Raw genomic sequence first — 27,028 nt, 5'->3', positions numbered from 1 at the left:
TTTTTTGGTCTGGGGATGGAATCTAGGGGCACTTTACCACTGAGCTACATTCCCAGTCCCTTTTATTTTATTTTGAGGCAGGCTCTTGCTGCATCGTCGTTAAGGCTGGCCTTGAACTTGTGATTCTCCCGCCTCGGCCTGTCCAGTCGCTGGGATTATAGGCATGTGCTACTGCACCCAGCTACAAGTAAAATAAATTTTAGCCTACTTAAAAAAATGGCTGGTAGTCAGATTTTAAAAGGCTCAATTGCACTAGAGATCAACATGATGTGAATTAAAGTGGCGAGATGTCCCAAAATGCTGGTGGCATTGTGAACAGAGCGGTATTTTGGAGAGCAATTTGGCAAGTTATTAAAATCAATTCTACTTCTCCCCCGCTAGCTAAAGAAACCCTCTTCTTTGTGCAGAAAGAGGCCCGTCCGTCCAGCATATGCACTGAAGTTTCACGTACGTCCACAGGGGGATTTAGGAATAAACTGGACGGCCAGCGCTGAGTGAATACTTTAATAACCTGCACTCTGAACTCCCAATGCATCCGGGAAACAGAACCTGGCAGTACAGGCCGGCGGCACCCCAGGGTGATGGTTAGTGAAAACTGTGAGTTATTAAACAACATGTCCACAGGCTACCATATATGACGTTGAAATTAAACATTTCTGAAAGTCATATATATGTCAGTAAATGCATTAAAAAGGTGAGGACGTTAACTCAGCAATTTGATATGAGGGAGGGGCAAGGGAGTGGAAGGAGGTAGGATCTAAGGGATATTTTACTATTAATATTTAAATTCTTGTGCCCCATGCAAACCTATGCATATGATACTTGTGGTAACATAAAAATAAAACTAGCTGCGTGCAGTGGTGCACACCTATAATTCCAGCAGCTTGGGAGGCTGAGGCAGGAGGATTGCCAGTTTAAAGCCAGCCTCAGCAATTTAGTGAGGCTCTAAGAAATGTAGCAAGACTCTGTCTTTGAATAAAATAAAATGGGTTGGGGATGTGGCTCAGGGGTTAAACACCCTTGGGTATAATCTCCGGTACCAAATAAATAAATAAAAATTAAAAATATAACCATAACAAAAATATCTAATGGATTCCCCGTTCGCAGCCACCCAACTAGCCTCCTATAAACTCACTTCTTCCGTTAAGCCTTTCATGGGTGGTCCACCATTGAGGGCTTCCTCCTGTAAGCAAAGACGGCAGGAAAATGGATCCAGGGTAGGAGGAAATGCAGAAATGGGATGCAGAGCGGGCGAGGCAACAGGGAAGCAGAATAGAAGCAGAAATGCAAAGGGAAGAAAAGGAAGACAAGTTAGAAGGCGACAGCAAGCTAATGTGGCCGCTCTGGTCCCCTCCCCGCTCCCCTCTGTCTTAGAAAACTCCCTTTGACATTTAGACCAAATCCTGGGCTTCCAGGTGCTGGACAGCATCAAAAAGGACTTCAGGAAGCCACCTTCACCCTCAGTGGTTCTTAATTTGATCTGTTAAGAAGAACATACTAGAAACTACGCCTTCAATAAATGTGCCCGCTCTTCCCTGTGTCCCTACCTCCCATCCTTCCCAGAGACAAGAGGAGGCAGCTGGCCTTGGAGAAAGGAGACACTGGGGTGTCCACACCATCAAGGTATCAGAGTCACTTGGGCTTATGAAAAGTTTGTGCCCCACTCACACATTGCTAGTGGAGTTGCAAATTGGTGCAACCACTCTGGAAAGCAGTGTGGAGATTCCTCAGAAAACCTGGAATGGACCCACCATTTGACCCAGCTATCCCACTCCTCGGTTTATACCAAGAGGACTTAAAATCAGCATATTACAGAGATACAGCCACATCAATGTTCATAGCAGCTCAATTCACAATAGCTAGATTGTGGAACCAAACTGGATGCCCTTCAACAGATGAATGGATAAAGAAACTGTGGTATATATATACAGTGGACTATTATTCAGCCATAAAGAAGAATAAATTATGGCATTTGCTGGCAAATGGATGGAGTTGGTGAATAGCATGCTAAGTGAAATAAGTTAATTCCCAAAAAACCAAAGGTTGAATGTTTTCTCTGATAAGTGGATGATGATATATAATGAGGGGTGGGTGGCAGGAAGAATAGAGGAACTTTGGATTGTGTAGGGGGAGAGGGGGCGGGGGAAGGAAAGATAGTGGACTGAGACAGACAGTATTACCCTATGTACATGTATGATTACATGAATGGTGTGAATCTACATCATGTACAACCATAGAAATGGAAAGTTGTACCCTATTTGTGTACAATGAATCAAAATGCAGTCTGTAAAAATAAAAATTTACAAAAGGGAAAATAAGTAAGTAAATAAATCCAAATCAAAGAAAAAGAAAAAAGAAAGTTTGTGCCCAGGCCAAGCGAATCTCTGGGTGGGCCCCATGCAGCAGTGTTTTCCAAAGCTTCCGAGTGATTCTGCTCACCAGTTGCAGACACTGTCTACAGCTCTCAGTGATTCCCCAGGTCACCTGCCAACACCAGCAGTGCCAGCTTTTCCCACCCCAACATCCCAATTTCCTCAACAAGAGTTAACGACTGATGCCATTGTGGAGTCCCAGGTCTCCTTCTACAAGAGAAAATACATTAACCAGCCGACACCCTATCAGTGACAGCTCATAGCCAGCAGGGAACCGGAGGTAGGTGAGTACAGCCAGCAGGGCCATTTGGCCATTTTCCATCTCTGTGCCTCAGTTTCCCTCCTGCCAAATACAGCTGTCATTCCTCCAGAGTGAGGACAACTTTCAGGATGTGACTTTGGGGACTTGGAATGCACTGGCGAGAAGGTACTCCTGAAACGTGGAATAACGGTGTCATTTTAAATAGGGTGGGAAAGAGTTCGGAAACTCAAGATGCACATTCTCTTGGTTACTTTGTAAGGGAAGGGAAGCTAGTTCCACTTATTATCCATCCATGCATCCATCCATCCATGCATCCATCCATCCACCCATCTAACCTCCTACTTTTTCTTTCTAGTCCTTGCTGGGCAGGAATGGGGGACACCATGTACAAGCATCCTAAGATATTTTCTTCCTCATAGTGTTCACTGTCATCTCTCAGATCCTAAAAAAAAAAAATGACCTCACTAACTGAAGAGTAACATTCTTCTCTACTCCCTCAAATCTTTCTCAAGATTTCCAAGATTCTTAACAATTTTCCTCTCCCAGAAACAGCAACCACTACCACAGACAGGCAGACAGGGACATTCTTTGAGTGGTTTAAGAAAAGTTTTTTTTAAAGTTTTTTGGCTCCCATTTAAAGTAGTCATCAGATTAAACAAAAACAAGCAAAGTGGTTTCACAGAACTGTTTTCCATAAAGCTGCATCACAGGATGATTTTTTAAAGAGGTGTCTGAGGTAGACATGTCTCACCCTGGCCTTGGGTAGAGTTGGCCACAGCTGCCACTCCTCTGGAGTCTGTGCCCAGGTACGTTTGTGGAGGTGGGGGCAGGGAGGCAGGGGCTGGGTGCCAGCAGAACTGAAATGTCCCCCCTCCCAGCAGCACGCAGGCTGGTCTGGAATCCCTCGCGATGCAACGCGATGCGTGCCTTCTCCAGGAACTTCAAAGCATGCAGAAAGTTTAAAGCCTGCATCCGGAACAAGAGGTGCTGTTCCCCACACTCTGCCTTACAATAAACATCCTTTAACAGTCCCTCCAGAGTCCTGCCTTGCCTGCCTCTCAGATCTGGGTGTCCAAGAGTGAGTCATATCCAACTGACCCTGGGACCAGGATGGAGAAGTGCAGGCCCCAGGCTTCAGGAACTCACTCCAGCCCTGCCCTCTGAGAGCTCAGCAGCCTGCAGGCAGATCAAAGGCACTGGTGGCGGTGGGGGCCCTCCTTCCCCAGCTGTCTCCCCCTTGGGTCAGAAACTACCATGGAATCAGAAGTGGTGGAACACCACTTGGGAGGCTGAGGCAGGAGGATCGAAAGTTCAAGGCCAGTCTGGGCAAATTAGTGAGGCCCTAAGCAATTTGGTGAGACCCTGTCTCAAAATAAATAAATAAATTTTGAAAGCTTGGGGATATAGCTCAGTGGTAAAGCACCTCTAGGTTCAATCACTGGTATAAAAAAGAACGAATGAAAGAAAGAAAGGAAGGAAGGACAGAAGGAAGGAAGAAAGGGAAAGAAAAGGAAAGACAAGACTCTTCCATGGCAAAACACTCCTGGGGTGTGAGGCTGCACAGCTTCCTTAGACCCTCCTCCTGCAAGAGCAGGCTTTGGCTGGAGGAACCTTCCGAGGATGCCCTGCTGGAGGCCCAGGGTTCACACTGTGAGGGAGGCAGGCCGTTCATGCACCATGTGTGGAGGCGGCTCCTGGGGAAGCCAGCTCTGCATGCTTCAGGGGCTGTGAGACCTGGTTCTCACAGGTCCCGTCCTTCCCGCCCAGTCAACCAGAAGAGGCTGACTCTCCTGGGCCATTTTCCAACACGTCCTCCCTGCCTCCGCTTCCACCCAGGGCAGGATATTGCTGACTGTACAGGGGGTGAATGAAATCATGAAATGAATGACCCTGTCCTCAGACAAGCCCCTGCCACCCTCCTGATGTGCATTCATTTGTAGATCACAGGGCCACCCCCCACCCTGCGTTCCTCTTGGATGGAAGCCACGCCCTCCACCACCCTTTGGTTCTTCCTTGGGATTTGGAGATCTGGTTGAGCTGGTTCAGCACCCTGCCTTGGCCATGACCTCCTCTCTTGGTTTCTCCCTCTCCCTCACTCAGTCCCATGCTCTCGCCAGCTCCGGCACCCCTCACCCTTGGCCTCAAGCACCCGCCTCAGGATCAGCCCTCCTAGCTTGCCAGCCCCCCACCATGGGTACCAGAACTCCCCCCAGTCTTCAGCTCGCGAGGACTCCAGTCCACTGACCCATCCCCCTTCAGCATCCGCTGCCTACCTTGGTGCCCGCTCCCCTTATCACCTGCCTGGGGGTCCAGCTGGTCCCCACCGCCACTCTCCCATGTTCCTACCCTCTCTCCCTCCCGTGCTCCCTAAGAAGGCTCAACCCTGCTCAAGGTCATGTTTGGGGCTCTGCACCTGAACTGTCCTGGCGGAAAGCTGCTGGAGCAAGCCTTCCAACTACACAGCACAAGTCATTTTAGACGCACGGCCGCAGGTCGAGCTGCTGGGGACACAGAGCAGGCGCGGCTCCATCGACCGCCTCTCCGCCTGGCGCATCCCCAGCAACTCACAAACTGCTCTGATGCTCCTGTGTGCCCTCGCTGGCCCACACCACCGTGTTTCCAGCGAAGCACCTCCAAAGAGTGGTATTATGGGGTTGTCTGCAACCCATGTCCCGCTCATCCCCACCACCGCACTGGGACCTCCCCATCACCACCACCAACAGCCCGCACTGCTCACTCAGTCACTCGCACTCTTCCTCTTACGCAGGCTGGCAGCAGCGTTGGAGGCACCCAGCCCTTCCTGCGTCCCTGAGCAGCTCCTTCCCTGGCCTTCCATCACTCCACTTGGCCTGGGTTTCCTTGGGCCTCCTGGGTGGCTCCAGGCTCAGCCCTGCACCTGCTGCCTCTCTGCCCTGCCACCCCAGCCTCCTTCTCCCTCTGCCGGCCTCCTCGCTGGGCTGGACGCCTCCTCTTCCAGCCCAGCCCTGGATACATGCTGTTCCTCTGTCCCTCTGTCCCGAGTGCTCCTCCGCCAGGGATCTGCGTGGCTCACCCTCTCCTCTCCTCCAGGGAAATGGTCTCTGAGCGCTCCATGTAAAATCGCAAACCCCTCCAGCTCCTCCTCGCCGCCTCATCCGTGTCCTTACTGTATTTTTCTCCACTGCAGGAATCGCCCTGCACTGAAACACAAGTTCCACGAGGGCAGAGCCTTCTGCAGCTTTGTCCACTCCTGGACGCGGAGTTCCACAGAGCGCGGGTGGTGCTCAGTGCGCGGAGGACGAGGCAGCGAGCAGGCGCCGGGCTTGCAGAACTTCAAGGGCACTAAGGAACACGTCGCCCCTAGTTCTATTTCTCCCACAAGGCTATTTTCTGCCCCCTGCCTCTGGGTTCAAGCCGAAGGAAAGCCAGGGGTTCATTCTGGCTTTCTAAAAAGCTGGAGGGCTGAAATTTCTCCCCACCCAGAGAAACAGTCAGGTGGTTACATTCGGCTTTTCTCCAGAGCAGGACTTGCCAATTGCTTGCCCTTTAGGAGTCCCAGGCTGGGGTGGGACATTGAGTACAAGGGTGGGCACTGGGACACTGCCCCTGGACAGGGAAAGGCCCTTCCGTGCCCCTTGTGCAGACAGCAGCAGCTTCCCTGTGGCCTCTTTGACTTTCCAACATTCCTGAGGCAGCAGGGCAATCCACACTTACAGGATGAAAAAACTGAGTCTCTGAGATGCTGGGCGCCCAAGGTCACCCAAGCAAGGAGAAGCAAATCTGGGATCAACTCTAGAAAATATCTAGAGGGGATTTATTAGGCAAAGAGTTATATGATACGCATTCGTAATTTATTCAGGAGAAAGCAAGACTTCCAAATCTTGGCCCACAATCTTTCAGTTGAGGTCAAATCTTGTCCAAGGTCAGGGTTGCAACAGACTAACCCAGGTCATGTGCGTGCAGCCTGAGATTCTGGTCAGAATGCCTTTGGCCTCTGACTACATGAGGCACGTGGAGCCCTGGGTGAGTGGCCTGGGACACTCTCTTCTTAGGCTGCCAATAACTGCCTGCATTTAAAATCAGAAAATGTTTACAAGGTACAGCTCTTCATGGTACACCCTGTGAATAAGATACCATCTCCAGATCTTCTCTAGAATAGGAGCTTGTGAAGGATAGGAGCAGCACCCAGAAGACAGTAGATGCTCAATAAATTCATTTTCAAAGACTCATGAGTCGGACTGGGGCTCAACTGCTCATGGCTAGGAAGGAGTAGGTTCGAGGGTTGAGCATGTGTAGCTGGGGGGCAGAGGCTTCCTGCCGAGAGCCCAAGGCCTGTCCTATGGGATTCCAGGTGCTGTTCCACACCATGGCAGTCTAGGGTCAGGTGACCAGACAATGCCGGGAATCGGGTCCCCCTTCTGAGTTTGCCAAGGGCCCTGCTCCAGAGCTCACCTGGGAGATGTGGGACTGCGTCCTCTGGCTCTCAATGTCGCCCTCCGTCTTGTCGGTCAGCAGCCCCTGCACCTGGTACTCCAGCACGTAGCTGTCAATGAAGCGCTCCAGCTCCTCGATCTCCTGGGAGCGGCTGCTCCCAGCCTCCGAGGAGGCCGAGGCCGCCGAGGAGTTTTCCATCCCTCCAGCTCAGGGGCTTGGGGCCGGCTGGGGAGAAAGAGGAAAGACAGGCCCCGTGAGGTGCTGCCGCATGAGACCCCACCGGGGAAATGCCCTCTGCTCCGGAAGCATCTCTTCTGTCACGGCATTTCGGCCTCCCGACTGCCGGAAAAGCTGGTGGCTTATCTCCAGCTTTGAGAATATTCTAGGTTCCCACTGTGTGGGGAGGGAGACGGACACCAGAGAAGGCCAGTAACGTGCCTAAGCGGCCAGCACAGGAACTCACGCCGTATTTCCGTTGGTGTGTGCCCAGACCCACCTGGGAAAGGCAGCAGACGAACCCAGACTAGCACCCAGGCCCTGCTTCCCAAATCAGACCTAAGGAAATTCACCACAGACGGGTGTGTCCCTGAATCAGGAGGTGCAGGGGGCCCTCCAAGAAAAGGCTTCCTTCTAAAGAGACTTCCTCTCTCCAGTCACTTTCCCCTAAATTAGTTGAAGCCTGTGGGCCTCAGGTTATCAGCAGTTTTGCAACCTTGCTCCCAGACATTTGGTTTGTAGGAATGTGAATGACTTAAAGTGACAGAATACAAAAGGCCTGGGGGCTGTCTGTGCTGATGTGGCCGAGCTGAGGAAGCTGCTGGACCACCCTCCAGAGGAACATGACCGCCCCCCACAGGCCTCCGGCACGCCCTCTGGCTCAGTCTGGCAGACATGCCTAGCCGTTCCCAGGAAACCCAGGAAAGCCCACCAAGGAAACTGGTCCCTCCCTCCTGATCAGGTAGGGCCAACCCAGCTCTGCAGGGGTCCAAGCCCACCAGGTCACCTTCACTGACCTCTCTCACCCCTCGTCCCCTGCAGTCAGACCTGACCCAGCTGGAAGTGAGGATCCTCACCTCCAAGTAGGGGCCCTCCCTTCCTCCACAGGCTCACGGCCACATGGACAGGGACCTTCAATCTCATCTTGGGTCCCTTTTTTTTCAACCTGGAGACCTGTGATCTTCTTGGAAGATCTCACTCATCCAGAGAGACAGCCTGCTCAGAGTTTCATCCCAACTCAGTGACAGGCTCCTACCAAACCACCGCCCTGAGAAAGCTCTAGGCCGACCGGTTCCCGACCAGGGCTCAGGTACGTCCCGGGCCGTGCGCATGCAGCTCGAGATGAGAGAGCAAGGGCCTGGCGTGTTGACAGGAACACTGGAATTTCAAAACCCTGTTCCCGAGCACTTTTCTGGAACACAGCTATCTGCTAGTGGTCAAGAGCTGGCCGAGTGTTTAACTGTGACAGATTTAAGTCTGGGCCCCGCAGCGCTGCAGAGACTGTGGCTCTGGACCCCCACGCCCTGCCCAGCCTTCTATAAGGGTGCTGGTGATGGGGAGGGAGAAGGGCCCAGCTGGGGAAGGACTGCTGGGCTTCAGCCTTACAGAACCGGGAGATAAGCAGCATTATTTTCAGCAGTCAAGGTTGCAGTCATTTGTTGTGCAGTGATAGAAACCTCCTTCCTGCCTCTGCTATTTATTGCTCAGACTGCTCTGCACCCGGGGCACTTCCCCTTCCCCCGACTTTCCAAACCTATCAGTCCTTGTGCTCAGCAGGACCTTACAGGCCATCTGGCAATGGGTCTAGTTCCCTGGTTTAAAGGCAGGCTAGCAGGCAGAAGATCCACCCCGCCATGGCCGGGGGTATGAACACCGTGAGTTGCTTTTTTGTTTTTGGTATGGGGATTGAACCCAGTGTTCAGCCACTGAGTCACATCCCTGCCTTTTTTGTATTTTATTTAGAGACATCGTCTTGCTGAGTTGCTTAGGTCCTCGCTAAGTGGCTGAGGCTGACTTTGAACTCGCAATCCTCCTGCCTCAGTCTCCTGAGCCGCTGGGATTATAGGCATGTGCCACCGTGCCTGGCTGAATACAATAGGTTCTAACAACTGGAATGCAAGTGTTGACTGCACCTGTCTCATGCCAGGGACTTTCCTCAGGAGAGGAAGGGGAGGGTCAGCAAGGTCAAGGCATTTGCCCCGGTACACACAGCAGGGCTCCACTCAGCACAAAGGGGCCTGCAGTGTAGGCTCCTGCCGTCGGAGCAGGTGTCCTGAACTGGATGGGAATGAGAAGGCTGATGTCCAGAGCAGGCTGAAAAGATGCCACCTGCAGGCAAAGTCAGCTCTAAGGTCATGCCAATCATTCCTCGAAGTCTTCAGATTTTATCTAGGGCTTCCTGGCACGCCTGACAAAGGACATGTTCAACAGGAACTCGACATGGAGCCGCTTCCGGGAGGGTGGATGCTGGGCTCTGCTGCAGCCGCCGCCTCTGGCCTGCCCTGCTAGACTCTCTCAGGGGTGCCTGAGTCTCAGGGTCACACCCCAGTCACGTGAGGGAGCCTGGGTGTGGAAATGACCCTGAATCCACACGAGCTCACTGGAGACAGGGCAAGCATTGAGAGCCATCCCAACCCTGCAGCATTTTGGTGGCCAGAAGGCAAGAGGACTCCCTGCCCTGAACCCGTCTGGTATCCTTATCTGCTCAGTCCCTCCTCCTCCAGCCTCTGCTGCCCGATCGGATTCGTGCAGTGTGCGGTGTGGCTGACAGCTCTGGTCTCAGCACCCCAGTGACTCCTGTCCAGGGCTCCTGTGACATGGAGCACCTGCAGTACCTCACCTGGCCCCTGCAACCCAGAAGAGTGGCAGCCCTCCATCTGAACAAATACTGCCATTTTGGAACTCAGACGACAATTTTCACGCACATTCCCCCTGGTCCTTCAGAGGATTGGAGTAGATGGAGCCCCAGGTGCCCACGGCAGTGACCAAACCTACAGAACCCCTCACTTGCCCTCCCTCCTGTCCTTCTGCTCTCTCCCAGTTTCTGGGAAGCCTCCCTTGTACATTCTACAATGGTCCCTGCAGTGAGCTGAGGCCCTTCCTTCCAAAGGGGTTGGGGACATTCGAAGAAGAAAAGTCCCAGGCTGTACCTCTTCTGCAGGAGAAGGAGGAGCAGAGGGCGAGAGTGGGAGATTGGAAGTCGGGCCAGCACCTATGTGCCTGCTGCCCCGAGGCGTTTCACTGGCTGATAAAACCTAGCGGTACAATGCTGTCGCACACACTTCCCACAATCTCCGCTCGCTCATCCATCACCAGGTATCTGTGTGCTTCTGGTGAACAGCTGTTGTGGACCTGGTGTGCCAATATCAGCCTGTGCCACTGTGTTCCACGCCTGGGGGCACGTACCATGAGGTCTACCACATTTTAAGGGCAAGAAGTCTGAGGAGGGACAGAGGGACATTTTCTCAGGCTGGTGGAGTGCGGGGGAAAGCCATGCTCTCAAAAGCTGCCTTCTGGTCTGAGCTCTGGGGGTCAGTCCTGGCTCCCTGTCTCCTTCACAGTAAGACCTCACAGGAAATTCCCAAACTGCTGGGTCACTGGGAGCTGGGAGCCAGTGAGCAGGGACTTGTGTTTTAACAATGGTGACAGTGAAGGAGGCTGGGCCAGAGGAAGAAGGAAAAAAAAAAGACAGGGTGGCAGAGGACCCGAGAAACCTCTAATTGAGGCCACCCGGGATGCAGAGCACGCAGAGGGAGGCTGAGCCCAGGACTCAGCCCTACAGTGTCCCCGGCCCCAGCCCTGCCTGCATTCCCACCAGTGACGGATGGGAAGGCCCGCAGCTGGTGCTGGAAAAGCGCTGAGGTCACCCCACTAAGAAGGGCACCAAAGGGGCGGTCAGCCTGAGGCTGTTGGCGGGAGGGGCATGCAGCCCAGAGAGGGGACAGAGGACAGGCTGGGCTCCCTTGCTTGTGATTCCCAGAAAGGTGAGGGCAGCCAGGCCTGGCTCTCTGGGCTCTCTGGGGAAAAGGACCGCCAGGCTGTCCTGCGGGGGACCACCTCTGTGTGTGCAGAGACCTCAGCTCAGCCCTGGGCCCCGCCTCCTGCTGCAGCCAATCACACTGCATGCCTGCCGCTACAGCCCCGGGGGCCCCAAATGAAAAACCCCACGTTCTCAGGTGAACAGGCACCTTTCCCCACACTGGTGAACTCTCCCACCACCCAGGCCCACACAGCCCACCCTGAGTTGCTGCCACGGGCCCAGAGCTGCCTGGTGTCCCTGCACAGCCACCACGAAGCACAGGGTGCGTCTCTCCCGCCACCCTCCCACTCTGCCTGTGAGAGGCTCACGCGCCCTGTGGGGCTGCAGGTGTGGAGGAAAAGCTAGGGCAGACCTCAGGGAGCACCCGAGGGTCCAGGACCATGCGCTGACGCCTTCTGCCCTCTCGGCATCCTTTCCCACCTGCCAAGTGACAAATGGCACTAGGGGCTGTAAACTTAGCCAATCCTTTTAAGAACAGCCAGGCATTAGAGGCATTCCAATCCCCAGGGATGTTTCCGTGACCTGCAAACCAGAGGAGACGTGTCTGCTGGGCTGCCTGCCAGCCCTTCTTGGGAACCTGTCACCCTAGGCCCTGCGTGGAGCCAGCCCTGACCCACCCACCTCACTTCCTCGGGGTTTTTCCCCTCTGCCCCTCAGCACCCAGCAGACACCCTTCTGGGAACTCACACAGGGCACTGAGGAAGATCCCACTGTCTGCTCTGGGCTGCTACCAGGGGCTGCGGCTCCCTTCGTGGGACCCCAGGCCAGCTGTAGGCAACCAGGGGCTGGCTGTAGGGGCTTGCTCGGTGCTCCTGGGTTCAGCGATCTTGGGTCTCCCAGCTCTACCCACCCCCTGCGCGTCTCAGCAGGATAGCAATCCGGCATCTAGGTGGCGTCTGAGCTGTGGGCGGGCAGGGGACCCAGCACAAACCCACCTCTGGCCTCCACTCACTGCACCCCTGGAAATCTTCACTCACTTCCCCACGGCTACTTCTATGCTGTCTGTGCCACAGAGCATCCAGCTCCCCACCAGCAACCGCTCCTGTTGACCCTGATACGACACTGGCTACAGATCTGGTCAACTTGCTCCCCTCTCTCCTTCCCTCCTCCACAAAGTGATAGCAGTGACACATTTAGTCCGAGCGCACAACTAGGGCTAGAATTCTGCTTTGCCAGCTGTCAGGTGGCCCCCAGGGCAGGGTTGGCCCAGAGGCCATGCTGCCTGCAGAGTGTGGGGGAGGAGAGAGGCCAGGCTGTCCAGGGGAGAGGATGCCCGCAGCCACCCAGAGGAAGCCATGGGAACCTGCTCACTGCCAAATCCTTCCCGACCGACCGCAGCTCCCCCACCCGCACTCTCAACTCTGGAGAGAACACCAAGCCCCACAGCCCGCAGCCCCTGTGGTCCAGCTACACTGGTCAGTGCTGTCCCAATGACTCGGCGGCACTGTGTTGCCAAAGAAAAGCAGAAGGTGCACAGAGCCTCGCCTATGGGGCCTCAGTTCCTGGACCCCCAGGAGGTAGGGAAGCTCAGAAACACGCGGCAGGGGAGGCAGGCGACGCTGGGAGTCGGCACCCGTTAGTGTCTCAGGAGTCCAGGACCGCTAATGTCTTCCTCCACCACCGCCACCACTTTAACCCTCTGTCACTCGAATATCACATGGAGGGTTATTCGAACAACGGCGAGTCTTGGAGGTTAAGTGGGCTGTAAAGCAAATGTCCTGGCTCATGATCTCGGTATTAAATAAAAAATCTAACTAAATTAAAAATATGTCGGGATGTCACACACATCGTAGTCATCGTCTGCTGGGAACTTTACTTCACGTACCTCTCTCTGTGAGGCATCGGGGAAAGAGCGGAAGCCAGGTGCCCGATTCGGCGCTTCCCGAGCTTCCACGTGCAGGTGAATTCCAGCACATCTGGTTAAGTGCAGATCCATGAGGGGAAGTGGGTTTGAGAGTCTGCATGTCTGACAAGCCCCAGGTGAGGTTGTTGCTGCTGCTCAGAGGACATGGTTTGAAGAGCCACGATCCAGAAAACCTCTCGCCTCCCTGCATCCGTTATCAGACATCCCCCTGGGATAATGGAATAGGCCGTGGCCCCATCCTGACTTCAGCTGGTGGCTCAGCTCCCTGGAGGAGGCGGGTGCGCCTCTTATGGTCCACTCAGGGCCAAGGGCAGAACAGACACCAAGCAGGAGGTCAACAGGCTGAGTTGTCATCTCCTGGTGGGCCTGGGCCCCACCTCCAAGCTGGACGGACTCTAGGGCCAGGTGCATACCACACCACCTGCCTGGAGTCCCGCAAGGTGGAGCTCCGGGCTCAGGTTCCTCCAACTGGTCTGACCAGGCTGGAGGGGGCTTCTGCAATCCAAGTCGCAAGACCCCAGGGACTTGAGAGTCTAGTCTCTTTGATGGGCAGATGAGGATACCATGGCCCAGAGGGGAGAGGACTTGCTGGGAGCCGCTCAGAGGCCTCTGGACATAGGGTTCTCAGAAGTCTGCCACTCAGAGACCCTTGCTGAGTCCCCTCCCCCCTCTGATGAGACTGAAGTTCTAGGTCGCAATCGTTAACAGGCACAGAGATTCCTAAATGGCAGATGCTCTAAAGCCCCCCACTGTCCTCATCCCCAACTCTGTGGGCCCTGCTCTGTCCCTTCGAAGCCTCATGCAGCAGGCCCAGGGCCCAGGCTGTACCGTTCTGTCCCGAGAGCAGCCTCAGGCGACTGAGAGCTGGACTGCTTCCCGGGGGAGAGCGCTAGAGCCAGGGAGATGCCCTGACGCTTTCAACCAGGAGGAGGCTGACTGGGGAGGCCCGGGAGAGGGTCAGCTTCCCCAGGTGCCACCTCGGACCCCAGGCTTCGGACATGCCTCCCCTCCTGGAGGAAGAATACAGGAACAGGTGGGCCAGGGTCACCTGGCAGGAGGGCACCTGGGGCAGGCTCTGGAGGGGGTAGCCCCTGCCTTATTCCTGGGCGTCCCTGCTGCCCAGGTCTGCCTGCCCCTCAGATCTCCACAAGGCCCCAGCACTGACCACCCACCCACCTGCTTGGCCCCAGCACCAGCTGCACCCCATCCTCCTCCTCGCTGCTACCCAACTCTCACCTGCTCTTGCATTTTTTATGGGTTTTTATCTGGTCTCCACAAGACTGCATGATCTTGAGGGCCCTGCTCCATCCGGTCCTTGTCTCCATCCAGAGCCGGGAACGGGCAGACTGGCCTGTGGCCCCCCAGGCCCTGCACAGTGCCCAGCACATTCCTCCCGCGGTGCCTCCTCAGCTCTCCCACCATGCCCCTCCCCACCCGCTCCCCACTCCAGAACCCCAGAGCCACAGGATGCAGGGTCCACCCACCCGATCCTCCCCTTCAGAACCTGGGTTCGACCCTCTTCCCATAACATTCCGGAGCCTTCTCAAGACAGTTCATCCCAACCAAGAAGTACTGAGCACCTGCTGGGTCCAGGGGAAAAGACCGAAGCTGTGCAGGGTCGGGGCCTCAGGGTCACTGGCCGGCCAGCCAGCTGCATCCCTGGCAGGAGGCAGGGGGTTCCTCCAACCCCCATGCCCAAGACAGAGGAACGGGACAGTCGTGAGGTCTGATTCTGGGCCAGCTCAGCCACTCACTAGCTGTGTAGCTCCTGGCAGGCGCCTGGCCAACTCCCGCTCCTAAACAGGTTGCTGATGGAGGAACCCCAGCAAGGTGCTGTGGAATTAAGGGAGTTTACACGAGAGGAAAGTGCTCAGCACAGCTGTCACCCAGTACCTGGGGATTATCGCTTGGTTCCGCAACCACCCCGTGGGCCCTCACTCTCTTCTGTGCCTTCTCTGGCCTCTCTGCCTCTCCAAATCACATCCTTTCCCCAGGACCCACCTTCAGGCACAAGTCCTCCATGAAGCTCTCCTTGACTCTGGTTTCACTGGCTGCTGCTCTTCTCCACAGACCTCGCCCCTCCCTAATGTATTCCCACCTTGAACTCGAACTCCCCATGCCTTGCTTGGGCCTCCTCTAACCCTCACCTGTACTCCAATCAGCTCTACCAACCTGTGTAGAAAAATGGGGACCCATTCTTTGCTTCCTAGGCCCTGGGGGTAGATGGGTGGGTCCCACCACTGCCTTCGGAAGCTTCTAGGTTGTTGGCTCAGAGTGAACAGGACCTGGGAGCAGGCTGCAAAGCAGACCAACCGTGTCCTACTCTGAACCCAGCAATGCACCTGTGAGAGCGCCTTGGGCTAAGGCCAGAAGCCTCCTCCGAGCATGGTGGCCCCCGCGTGCCAGGCCCTCCTCAAGTGACGCTCTCTCTCTCTCCAGTGCCCCCGTGGGGGTAACCCACCCCCATCAGCTCTCCCCATCTTGGCAACAGCCTCCTCAGCTGGGCCAGTGACGGTCCCCAGCTGCTTCTGAAAGCCGACGGGGGCATGGAGTCAGAGCAGGCTCCACACAGCCTGGCCTTCGGCGGGGCTGTGGCCTCTCAGGCCTGTCCAGCCTGGGCTCCAGGACCAGAACACCCTGCTGGAACGCAGACTGGCTTGCTTTCCTCTCTCTGCCCGTCCTCAAGGTCAGTGCGAGCTCAGCGCATGGACGCCACCTCAACACCTGACTCACTGCAGCCCCTCAGAACCGCTGCTGCAGCGGCTCACCAGGCCCACGGGCCTCGGCATGCACGCCGTCCCTTGAAGGATCACCCAGACCGGCACAGAAGTCCAACCACAGAGCAGAGGTTGCCACTGCCCATTTGGGTGCCATATCTGGACCCTGGTTTGTTTTGTTTGGGTCATTTAAAAAAAAAAAAAAAAAAGAGAAGATCTAGCAATACTGGCCACCTTCCCACACTGTGACCATCAGCTCGAGCTAAGGAGTACTGACCCCTGCAGCCCGGGCAGTCCACGTCCAGTTCTCCACAGACCCCAGCACCCCCTAATGCCTCCCCCAGCCCGCAGCCCACACTTGCACAGTCCCCACTCCCAGGCTACCTGCCTGGCCTCACGGGCATCCGCCTTGGAGACCGACTGCGAGAGAGCAAGTGGAGGTGACCCACGAGTAGGAACACCAGGGGCGCCCTGAGAACTGGGAAATAAATCAAGAACAAGGATTGTCCCCTGGGAGTTACAGTGTGACATCAATACATGGCAGATCAAAAGAGAAACATGCAAAGTCATTGCAGAGAGAAAGAAAGGACGGCTTCCAGGCCAGCAGGACCCAGCCTAGCCCGGTGGCAGGGCCACAGGGCTATTGTAGGAAGATGGCGTCATTCTGACGGGACTGGACCTCACTGGAGCAAATGGCAACCACAGAAGACAGGCACAGCCAAGTTCTGTGCGGGGACGGGTGCCGCTCCTGGTGTCTCGAGGGGGGAAGAGGGGCCAGGACGTCCACACTCCAGCTCAGCCCTGCTGTGGGTTCAGCCAGCCAGCTGAACCATAAGCTACTAGTGACCAAGGACCTGCCTGTCCCTTCCCTTGGCCCCAGAGAGCAAGAGCTGGGCTCACTCACTGTAGATACTCAGCTAATCTTCATGAGTGTGACGATGGGTTCCCAAAAAGGGACCAGCAGCTAATTGACGTTCTGACCCAGTGGTATCGGCAGGCTGGTGGCTGCTGGCTGCTGATGGGCGCAGACTGGTGGCACATTACGGGTGGAAGCCGCTAGGACAGCTGGGCTGCAGGCAGGGCCCTCTGCTGCTGGGCAGCCTTTCTGCGTCCCACGCAAGGCCTGAAGCCTGCTGCAAAGCTACCTCAGGGGTCCCAGGCTTGATCCCTGCCCAGGGCTCCTGTGGTGCTCCCTGGATCCTCCACGAGTCCAGGAGGAGCAGCAAGAGCTCAGGATCCCTGGCTCCTAGAGCCCAGCGGTGGCACCCATACCTGGCTCTGCTGCTTCTATTCCAAAGAGCTGCCCTTTGGCGTTAACTAAAGCAGGAAAGCAAACCACCAATATGGTATCCCCCACAGTTAGCTGGTTCCCAGTTTCCCTCCAATGCCACACTTATGTTTCAGATGGACTCATCGACGGCTCTCTCCCAATATAAAAAGGTAACTTAATGAGCATTTACTATATGCCAGGCCCTGCACTAATTAAGTTAATCTGTAGGACAATCCCATAATGCAGGTACCATATTGTCCCCCTTGTACAAATGAGGAAATTGAGGCAGACATGTCTGTCCCCCATAGAATGGCTCTAAAATATGGCAATTCTGACTTAACAGAAGTGAGGTACCCAGAGGTCCATTCCCTCGATGCTCTATCCCTGGCCCAACATCCCCTGTGGTCACTTCTGGAGGGGACTTGGACCCTGCTCCAGCTCAACGCTGTGGCCCTTCATAGGGTAACAGAGTAAACTGTCCTCAGCTCTGAACTCTGCAGGTGGTCAGTCATGACAGGACTCCCAGGCAGCAGCCCGGAGCCTCATGCCCCTGGGGGCTGCACAGCCAGCCCAGTGCCATCCTGCCAGTGACCTCTTTCTAACCCTGTGGCTGAGGGCAGGCAGAGCCTCCCTTTTATGGAGGGGACCCTGCTGGACAGGGCAGGACGGAGTATTCACAGCCCCACAGAGTCCATCCCACTGCCTGTGACGCGAGCCATCCCATCACTGCACATTTCCACCAGGTTGAGCTGTGATGGGCAAGAGCTCAGAGGGACACAGCAGGAAAGGACGGGCGGGGACAGAAGGCTCCACAGGCTGCAAAGACATCTCTGGAGAGGAGTGGGAAGCCAGCTCTGCAGGCCACAAGCCTTTGCAAGCTACGCCTTCCACCTCGTCTTATGGAATGTCCAGAACAGACAAATCTAGAGAGACAGGAAGTAGAAGGATATTTGCTTAGAACTGGGGCAGGAAGGAGAGAGGGACGCGGGGGTGCTGACGAAAGGCTTCGGGAAGTTCTTGAGGTGATAAGGTGGCGAGGGATGCGTACACCTGTGCTTTCGCGTACACCTTAGATGTGAGAGCGGCACGATGTGTGAGTTGTATCTTAACAAAGCGATTAAACAGTTACCGTCTCTGCATAGGTTGCCCCCAGGATCATTGCCCAGCATTGGGGTCTCTAGCTGGGCAGCCTGGAGGCTGTGCCAGTGAAAACTGCGGCTGTGGAAATCAATGAGGCCCAAGTAAGTGAGGAACCGGAAAAGCACACTGGGTCTCCACTCCCGCTGATTGCAGGAGAACCGTTCGCAGCTTTCTTGAGGGGGCCCTGCTGCCCCAGCAAAGACAGGGATGCACCCCATGGTCCCTCCTCCCTGCAGCTGTCCACCCATCCGTTTAGTAAGTGCCTACTCAAATTCGGGGTTGGTATCCAGGACCAGGAGGAAAGATGAGAAGCAAAGAGGAAGTTACGCCATCATGAGCAGGTGCTGCAGGGGCCCAGGAGGGGAGCACTGGACGTGAGAGAAACGCCCCAGAGGTATTTCTGATTTGCTTGCTCTAGTGGCCAGAAACAAGCAAACACAACTATTGGACCTTAGAACCAGCAGAGTCGTTAGAAAGCAAAGTCATCAATTGTAAGACTCGCTACTAGTCTATGAGCCTCAAAGAAAAAGAAAGAAACGCTGCCAATGAAACAATGTCACCAGGCCTTCAGGACAGCCCTGAATGCCAACCATCAGTCACACAGGCCCAGTGTGGCCCTGCAGCTCTCTTCTCTTCGGGGCAGTCAGCAGTTTCCCCCCCTGGGGTGACATGGTGGCAAACACCACCAGTCTGGCAATTCTTGTTGTTTGTCAAGAAAGACTAAGATCGCTCTCTCTCCTCCCACGACGAATATTTGCTTTTCTCCCATCAGATTAGCAGCTGCTACTCTGCCACCATGCCCTCTGCACAGTGGTGGCTTTGGGTGTTGATGATAAATCAGGGTGAGATCTTTCTGGAGGTAGAGTACGTGGCAGTCACACTCGACTCCCGGCTGACTACACACCCAGTGCCAGGAAGGTCGAGGCAGCGTGGACACGACCACGTGCACACAGGCTCGAGCAACGGTGGCCCCACCACGCCTGCCACCTGGCCAAGAGAGGGTGCTGCACCCGCAGTAGACGAGGCCCGGACGTACGACACATTAGGCTGTGAACAGACTACGATTCCTGCATCCATAAACCAGGCAGGCCAGCCCCTAAGGATGCAGAGGAAACGGCACGGAGCCATGAGGTGACAGCCCCGCCGCAGAGCCTGGGTGGCACTCTGGTGCCCTGAGACCCCTGCCCACACGTCTTGCTTCTGCTCCTCGGGTGGCCTCGGGCAGACTCACCTCTCCCAGCTGGTCTTACGCTTTCTCACTTCAAAAACCCAGAGCGGCCTTTCTACACTACAGGACCCATGCGGCCACGCCCACCAAGCCGCGCAGACGGAGCCATCCCAGACCCGCCCTGAAGCTGGAGCGGCTGCCCAGAGACAGCACTTCTGCTCCCTCGGGCTGCTCCCCGCCTTCCGGGAATCCCACGGCTCGCCCCAGGGGAAGGGCCCTTGGGGAGAAGCAGCACCCCCGCGCAGTCACCTACACGCAGAGCAGCACCTCCCCTCCTGGGTCACCTACACACAATCTGGCAGCACCCTCCTTGTGCCAGTTTCGCACCTCCTGAATACACAGGTTCAGGGGGCCGCACCGACTCTCGTACCCAAACATGCTGCCCGGATCCGGCCAGCGCGTGTCTTTCGGGGCACTGGCTCAAGGTGGGTGATAATGCGTTTCCTCTGTGAGCCTGGGATTACAGAGCTGGCCCCTTGACATGAACACAGATTAACCCGGCCAGGTCCTTGTTGCTACCACAACACTCCTTTTCTTTCCCTGGAGTTGGATAAAGAATGGGCTCGGGGACTTTGTGGGGAGGGCAGGTCTCAGTTCAGTGGAGCTGAAACACTCCCTGCAGGCTGGACCAAAGCCTGCAAGGACCGTCCCCTGAACTGGAAGTGTGTCAACCCAACTCATAGGAGGCCAGCGGCCTGTGGAGGTCTGCATGGCAGAGAGTCGGTGGGCATCTCTAGGATTTCGGCAGGATCCACAGTCTCACCAGGAACCCGCCTGGAAAAGGTCACTATATGAGACAAGCTGCATGGGTCTGGTGGCACAGGAGGTCACTCAGGGCTGGCCAGGGAGATCGGGGAGAGGAGAGAAGCAGGCATTCCGCAAGAGATGATGGCGGCCATCTGTCTCACCCAGCACCATCCAGGGGAGGGGGGTGGGCTCTCAGGACAAAGACCTGACGTTCCAGTCAGCCATGGGCCGAGAGCGGGGCTGGGGACATGGGGCTGTCAGGGCTCCAAAGTGCCGTCTCAGTCCTTGTGCTGTTCTGGCTCTGTCCTTGACACGAAGCATGATAAACACCTGTCACTTCTGGCAGGCACCGTCCTAGACCCTGGGGTATCAAGGCGAGCAAGACGTGGCCTCTCCCTGAGGACACCCCCAGGGAGGCCCAGAGGCCATGTATGACGTGACAGAGCCACAGGACGTCAGCTCTGTGTAGCTGGGGTGGAGGGAGCGCGGGCTTCCAGCCTGACCCCTCTACCTCACGGCCCTCTGAAAGTTCCGTGCCTCTCAGCCTCGGTCCCTCAGCTCCAGGACTGTCCCTTCCGCCATCAGTCCCAGCTCCCTGCGAGGGAGGCTCCGGGCAGCGAATAATGACAGCAGCCAATCCACGGGGCCTGTGGGCCAGACGCACTCCCAGGACGCTGCACAGTTCACTGCATCCGTGCTGGAGACCCAGGAGGTGGACGCTGTCACTGCCCCTGCTGCCCACCCCCTGTACTCCTAGTGGACGCTGGTCACCTCAAGGGGTCACAGGCTGGGCTCTCAAAGCTCTCACCGTGCATCTGCAGAGTCACACCGGGGGGCTTGCCCAGGACAGAGGGCTGCCCGCCCTCCTCCAGGGAGCAGGCAGCACGGCCCCACATCAGGACGAGGCCTCTTACCCACCAGCACGTTCCTGTGGACGTGGCAGTGCTGAGCGGGAAGGGCTGCCGCGGAGGGGCAGGCGGTGGCCCTGAATGTGCGTCATGCTCCACAGCAGACCAGGTTCCATGAGGGTGGCTTATTCAGCCCTGGGGATTATTTATGAAGGGAAGTGACAGCCAGGGAATGTTCAGGGCATCATGCGACGGAGGGAAATCAAACTGTCTTTTTCTATGTCCACTAGGATCTCAACTACCTGAAAACGGACCGTGAACTACTGGCACCCTGAAGCCCCTCCCAGAGGCGCAGGAGGGTTGCTTTCTGTCCTTTCTCCTTTTCTTTTTTTTTCCCCCAAAATGAGATTTTGGTATTTCTATAGCCAAGAACAAAAACAAACTTTAAGAAAAAAAATTGTAAAGCTTGCTCTGGCCGTTGCCCACCGGCCTAGAACACTGGCCCCAGGGGCCTGTGCCTCCAGGCTGTGCTGGCTGTGTGGTGACGCCCTCGCTCTGAATTCCCAGCCACCGACCGCCAAGGCCAGCAGGACACCGGCTCAGACCCTCCTGCAGAGACGCTGGTGGGCCGTCCTCCACGCAGAGGAGGCAGCAGCAACCTGGGCCCCGCTCACCACAGTGTCGGGACCTGCTGGACTCATGGCGGGGGACGGGGGGCGGGGCAGGTGAGAACAGTCCTGCTGGGATGTCTCCTCCAGGGCCCAGGAAGAAGGCTGGGGATGGAGGGGGGCGACCAACAGCACGGGCCTCAAGCAGCACGCTCAGGAAACACTGCCGTCCCTACGGGTGCCGTCGTTGGCGCTCTTGCCCAGTGTTGGTACAGGAATCTGGCAGATGCCAGCGTCCACCGATCCACACCACCGTGGGGACAACCATGTCCCCATTCCACACACACCCAGTCGAGCGTTCTCCTGGCTGGCAAAGGTATTTCGAGGTATTCCCCACAAGGGAAGTAAGTTCCGGAGTTCTGACGGTGACACTTGAGCGTCACAGAGCGTGTGCCTGGCTCTGGCCCTGCTCCTCCCCCTCTGCGTGCCCGCCACCTGGGCTCTCTTGGCTGGCTCCGGGCATGCTGAGGGAGGGCACTTCTGAGCACCCTGGGAACATGCCACTTTACCCAGAGCTGAGAGGTGCCCGCCACACCTTCCCTCCTAATGAGGTCACACTGCTAAGTTCCTTCACACCGAGGCCTCTGCAGCCTTCTTAACCATGAATGAGCAGTTCACAGGCTTGGTCAGGTGGCTTCACTGTCCTCTTGTGACTTAGAGGCAACAAGGTTCAGGGGATGCCCTGACGTTCCTCAGGTTACCCAGTGGGAAAGATCTGCAGAGAGATCCCCAGTTGGGGCTTCCCTGCCTACCAGATCAGGGCCTAGGGCTTATTGCTTGACTCCTGGGCGTCTAAGCGTTGGGCTGCAGGGTGAGGGGCCAGAGGTTGGGCTGGAAGAGCTGAAGGACAACACATAGAGCATGCCAGAAGTTCCATCTTGGGCCCTGCTACACGTAGAGGTCCGGCCTGTGCAGTGGCTGCCAGGTCTCCACAGCCCAAGATCTCAGGCTGGAGAAGAAAGAAGAGCCCAGCAAGGTCCTCCTTCAGATCAGGGCTGCACCTGCAGGCCAGAAATCAGGCTGCTTCCTTGGCCTTCCTGCCCAGCCAACTCCTATCCAGCCCTCGAGTCCTAGCCCACGTGTCCTTCCTTCCCAGGACTGGCTGTCTGGTGAGTAAGCGGTTGACTGGCCGTTCTCTCCTCTTAGATGCTGGGGGTCCCTCAAGTCTTTTTCTTCCCCCTTGTTTTAGTCAGCTTTTTCCCTGCTGTGACTAAATGATCTGACCAGCACAATTACAGAGGAGGAAAGGTTTATTTGAGGGCTCACGGTTTCAGAGAAGGTGGGCTCCGTTCCTTGGGGCTCCAGGTGAGGCAGAACATCATGGCAGAAGAGGGCGGCAGAGGGAAGTGGCTCACATCATGTTGGTCAGGAAGCAGAGAGAGAGACTCCACTCTCCAGACACAAAATATGTACCCCATAGCCACGTCCCACTTCCAATCTCCTCCAGCCACACCTACCACGTCAATGAATCCCATCTGGGATTAATTCCCTGATTGGGTTAAGACCTTACCACCCAGTCAGTTCTCCTCTGAACCTTCCTGCATTGTCTCACACATGAGTTTTAGGAGGACACCTCACATCCAAACCATAACACTCTTCCTGTCACCTTATGCAGAAGAGGTAATCAGTCGTTGGATGATCAGTGAATGAAGGACAGGGAGAGGTCACTCTCCCCAGCCATTTGGTCAAGCTGCCCTTGGACTTCACCCTCTTCTTGGCCCTCTTTCCACCCACACAGCTCCTCTCCCAGGAGATGGCCGGGAACAGACCCCACAGCATAGAAGAGGACAGAGACTCAGCTTTGCCACCTTCAGGTCATGGACCCATGGAAGAGGCAGAAACTTCTAGTAGAATCTATAATATCCACTGTCCTTCTTCCTTGTGAACAGAAAGCTTAGAGAGTTGGAGAAGACCATGAGCAAGAGAAAAACTACATCTCCCAGCCTCTCACAGAGAGGAGTGGCCCATAGGATGTGAAGGGAAGTTATGGAGTGGGAAACTTTTTTGTGTGTGTGGTGCTGGGGAGTGAACCCAAGGCCTTGTGCATGCTAGGCAAGCTCCACCAACTGAGCTATGACCCAGTCCAAAACTTTTTTTTTTTTTGGAGTAGGAAAGTCTGTAAAAGGACTGATTCAATTGGCACAGGCCCATTTCCCTTCCCAGTTTCTCTCCTTCTTGCCTGGAATATGCATGTGATGAACAGGCCTCCGGCAGCTCTCCTGAACCACGAGATGATGTTGGGGATAGAAGTCAAGCATTAAGCATGGTAAAGCAGAAAGGCAGAGAGAATCTGGGCCTCTGATGACCACGGAGCCTTCCTGCCAGAACTTTGCTGCCTGCTTGCAGACATGAGAAAGAAATAAATGAGTGTGTTGTTTCAACCACTGTTATGTGGATTTCTGTTCAATGCCACTGTGGTAAGCAGCTTTCCAAGATGGCTGTTGATGACGACTGTTGTGAAATCTCTTCCCTCGAGTGCAGGCTGGACCTAGTGACTTGCTTCTAACAAACAGAATAGGATGAGGTGAGATGATGTCACTTCTGAGATTAGTTATGAAAGGCCGCTCCCTCCATTTTGCTGACTCTCTATTACCCTCTGGGCTGGCAGGCTTTGATGACACAGCATCCATGGCGGACAGCCCACGTGACGAGGTGCTGTGGGCAACCTCTGGCCAACAGCCAGGGAGGAGCAGAGGCCTCAGTCCCCCAGTGCAGCCTGCCAGGAACTGCAGGCCACGGGCGGCTCACACAGGCACGTGGAGGCAGACGCTTCACGGCTGACTACAGCTCCATTGCCACCAGGAGGCTGCGTCCCAGACGCCCGCAAGCAAGGACCCCGCTAAGCCGAGCCCAGACTCCAGACTGAGATGACACGCCTGTGCCTTTTCAAACCACCCAGCCTTGGGGTGAGCTGCAATCAATAACTAATGCAGTCACAGCTCCCAATCCAGACGGAGACCCTGAGCAAGACCCTCCCCCTCTGTGGTCTCTGTCCCTGGTTGGTTAAATGACAAGGCTGGCTTGGGCCATCTCTAAAATGCCTACCAATCTGAAACGCCTAGAGACCTGTGACGTACCCAAGGTCATGGCGCAGGAGACCCAGGTCTCCTGACCCATCCTTCCAGCAGCCGGGCTCAGGGGTCCACCTACTCCAGCTGCACGGCGCTTATTCTCCTGACCTCTGGGGAGGGAAGAGAAGCAGGGTGCCAAGGTACCCTCTGTGCCTGGCACTCACAGCACAGGGCCGCCATCCTGGCACATGAGGCTATAGGACCCGGCCGCCCTCTTAGCATTCTCCAAGACGACTCCTGGACATGGACTCCAGGCGGCTGGACCAGTACAGCGGGTGCACAGTCAAGGTTAACGGAGCACAGACAGCACCTGGCTCGCCTCAGCCAGGGGTCCCCCGGCTTGTCGAACTGCTCGTGCCATCTGCGCAGGTGGAATTGTGCCCTCACGTTCACAGTGACTCCTGCTTGCTACCCTTGGCTGTCAACTGAGTGGGAGGCACCTCCTGGGTGTGTCTGTGAGGGTGTTTCCAGGGACGACTGGCAGGAGGGTCTGTGAGCTGAGGGGGACGCCCACCCTGAATATGGAGGCACCACGCAATAGGCTGGGGCCCTGGAACAGAAAGCAGGAGGGGCGGCCTGGCCAGGCCCCCGAGCTCCCGTCCTCTTGAGCAGGTATGGTCTGGCTGCCACCACCCGGGATGTCAGACCCCAGCTTCTCCAGCGCTTGCACGTGGACTCACACCACACTCAGGGAGCCTCCAGGCCTCCAGCCATTCTCCCTCCGAGGCCAGTGGAAGCCTCCGGGGTTTCCAGTCTCTTGGACTGAGCAGTTACCTTGGCTCTGCGGCCTGAAGACAGCCCTGTGGGACTACCCAGCCTGGACGGTGCGAGCCGACCTGCCGGTTCTCCTCTGAAAACCGTACCCAGGTTCTGTCCTGCCGTTCCCCTGGAGAATACAAAGTCCTGCCTCCGCGACCTTATTTGAAAACAGGATGGTTGCCAATATGATTAATTAAGATGAGGTGACACAGGTCACAGGGGACCCTAACCAAGAGGACCAAGGAGACACTCAGGCAGACGCACACAGGGGGAGAAGGGCACACAAAGGTGAAGGCTGAGTGGACCATGTGGCCGGCGGCAGCAAACACCAAAGGATGCCAGAGACCAGGCAGAGCCCAGGCAGGACAGATTGGCCCTCAGTGCCCAGGAGGAACCCGCCCTGCCACAGTTGATCTCCCAGCCTCCAGAACTGGGAGACGGCACTTTTCTGCTGCTTAAGCCACCCGGGCTGTGGCTCTTTGTTACAGCAGCTCTAGTGAACAAACGCACTGCCTGTTCCTCACACACACAAACACACTCACTATATGTACACAATGTACACGCGTAGGCACACACTCACCCTGGAAAACACCTTTTCTGCATTACAAAAACCAAAATAAAACTTTAAAAATCAAAAAAATACACACATAGGCATTTGAAGGCTTTCCTTGGGTGGCATCTGATGCCCCCACTTTGGAGGCCAGTTTTAGCTGATGAAGTGGGTGGTGGCACTAACCACCACTGTCCCTTCCTGAGTCTGGCAGCGCCGGTCATCTGGAATTCCTACCGCCAATCTCAGGCCTCAGCCTGCTGCCCAGACGTGCTGGTGCTTGGCTGAATGACCCGCCGTGTGAGGAGGAGCCCCTGAGGGCCCGTCCTCTTCCCTCAGACAGTCCTCATCGTCCCGGGGCATCGAGAATAAACCCCCGAACCAGGGTTCGGTTCAGTGGTAGAGCGCTTGCCCCGCATGCAGGAGGCCCAGGGTTCCGCTCCCAGAACTGCCAAATAGATACATAAGCAAAAATAAACCCGTGGGCGCGCAGATGCGGCCAGCCTCGGGGAGCGCAGGGGTGCACGTGGGCTGGGGGTTGCTGGCCCCTGAGTCTTTGCCCGCAAGGCCAAGGAGTGCACCAGGCCTTTCTAGGTGAGGAGAGGTGGTCAGAGCCCGGGGTAGAGGGATGAGGAGGGAGGTGGAAAGAGAGAATGTACGAGTGCTCACTCCAGAAACCTCCCTCAGCCGTGCCCAGCTGCCCCGCTTCCTGAGCAGCTGCAGTGAATGCCGGCCCCCCAGACCACCCCGGCTGTGGCCTCTGCTGGCTCACCCAGAGCGACTGGGCCAGCTCAAAGTCCCCAGGAGTGGCAGTCGGGAGCCCAGGTCTCCTGTCCCAACTGTGGGTCCTTGAGGAGCAGGACTAGATACAGCATTAATGGGGTGCAATGCCAATAGCAATGAGAGACACCTTGTCCTGAATAAGAATTTCAGAACAGCCAGAGCAGAGATCTGCCCAAGCACGGACGGGCTGAGCGTGGGGCCGGTGTCTCGGCCAGGCGGGCCAGCACACCGCCCCAGGCCCGCCAGCCATGGCTCTCCAGGACCCCAAACACACTGCCCGGAGCACACGGGCAGAGGAGG

The 27,028-nt window shown here is 56.1% G+C and overlaps 1 protein-coding gene across 8 annotated transcripts in view; it reads right to left on the bottom strand.

Annotated features, from left to right (window-relative positions):
• Positions 1-27,028, bottom strand: part of Ctif (cap binding complex dependent translation initiation factor) — a 283,522-nt gene that overhangs the window by 207,900 nt on the left and 48,594 nt on the right. For 4 of the 8 annotated variants that reach the window (XR_007105188.1, XM_047526492.1, XM_047526496.1 and 1 more), the window contains exons 2-3: positions 7,066-7,272; positions 1,136-1,183 (exon numbers count right to left, since the gene is read on the bottom strand). Coding sequence is in view for 7 of the 8 variants with exons in the window: in XM_047526492.1 (XP_047382448.1) it covers positions 1,136-1,183; positions 7,066-7,245 (228 nt within the window). In the remaining variant the exon portion in view is untranslated. Of the gene's footprint in view, positions 1-1,135; positions 1,184-7,065; positions 7,273-12,018; positions 12,038-16,048; positions 16,073-27,028 lie in introns of those variants that run through there. The other 4 variants (XM_047526497.1, XM_047526498.1, XM_047526494.1 and 1 more) reach the window with 3 other exon arrangements.

Source organism: Sciurus carolinensis, chromosome 15 (genome assembly GCF_902686445.1).
Source record: "Sciurus carolinensis chromosome 15, mSciCar1.2, whole genome shotgun sequence".
Taxonomy (NCBI): domain Eukaryota; kingdom Metazoa; phylum Chordata; class Mammalia; order Rodentia; family Sciuridae; genus Sciurus; species Sciurus carolinensis.
The sequence above is the reverse complement of the archived record's forward strand: the minus strand, read 5'-3'. Positions and strand labels throughout refer to the sequence as shown.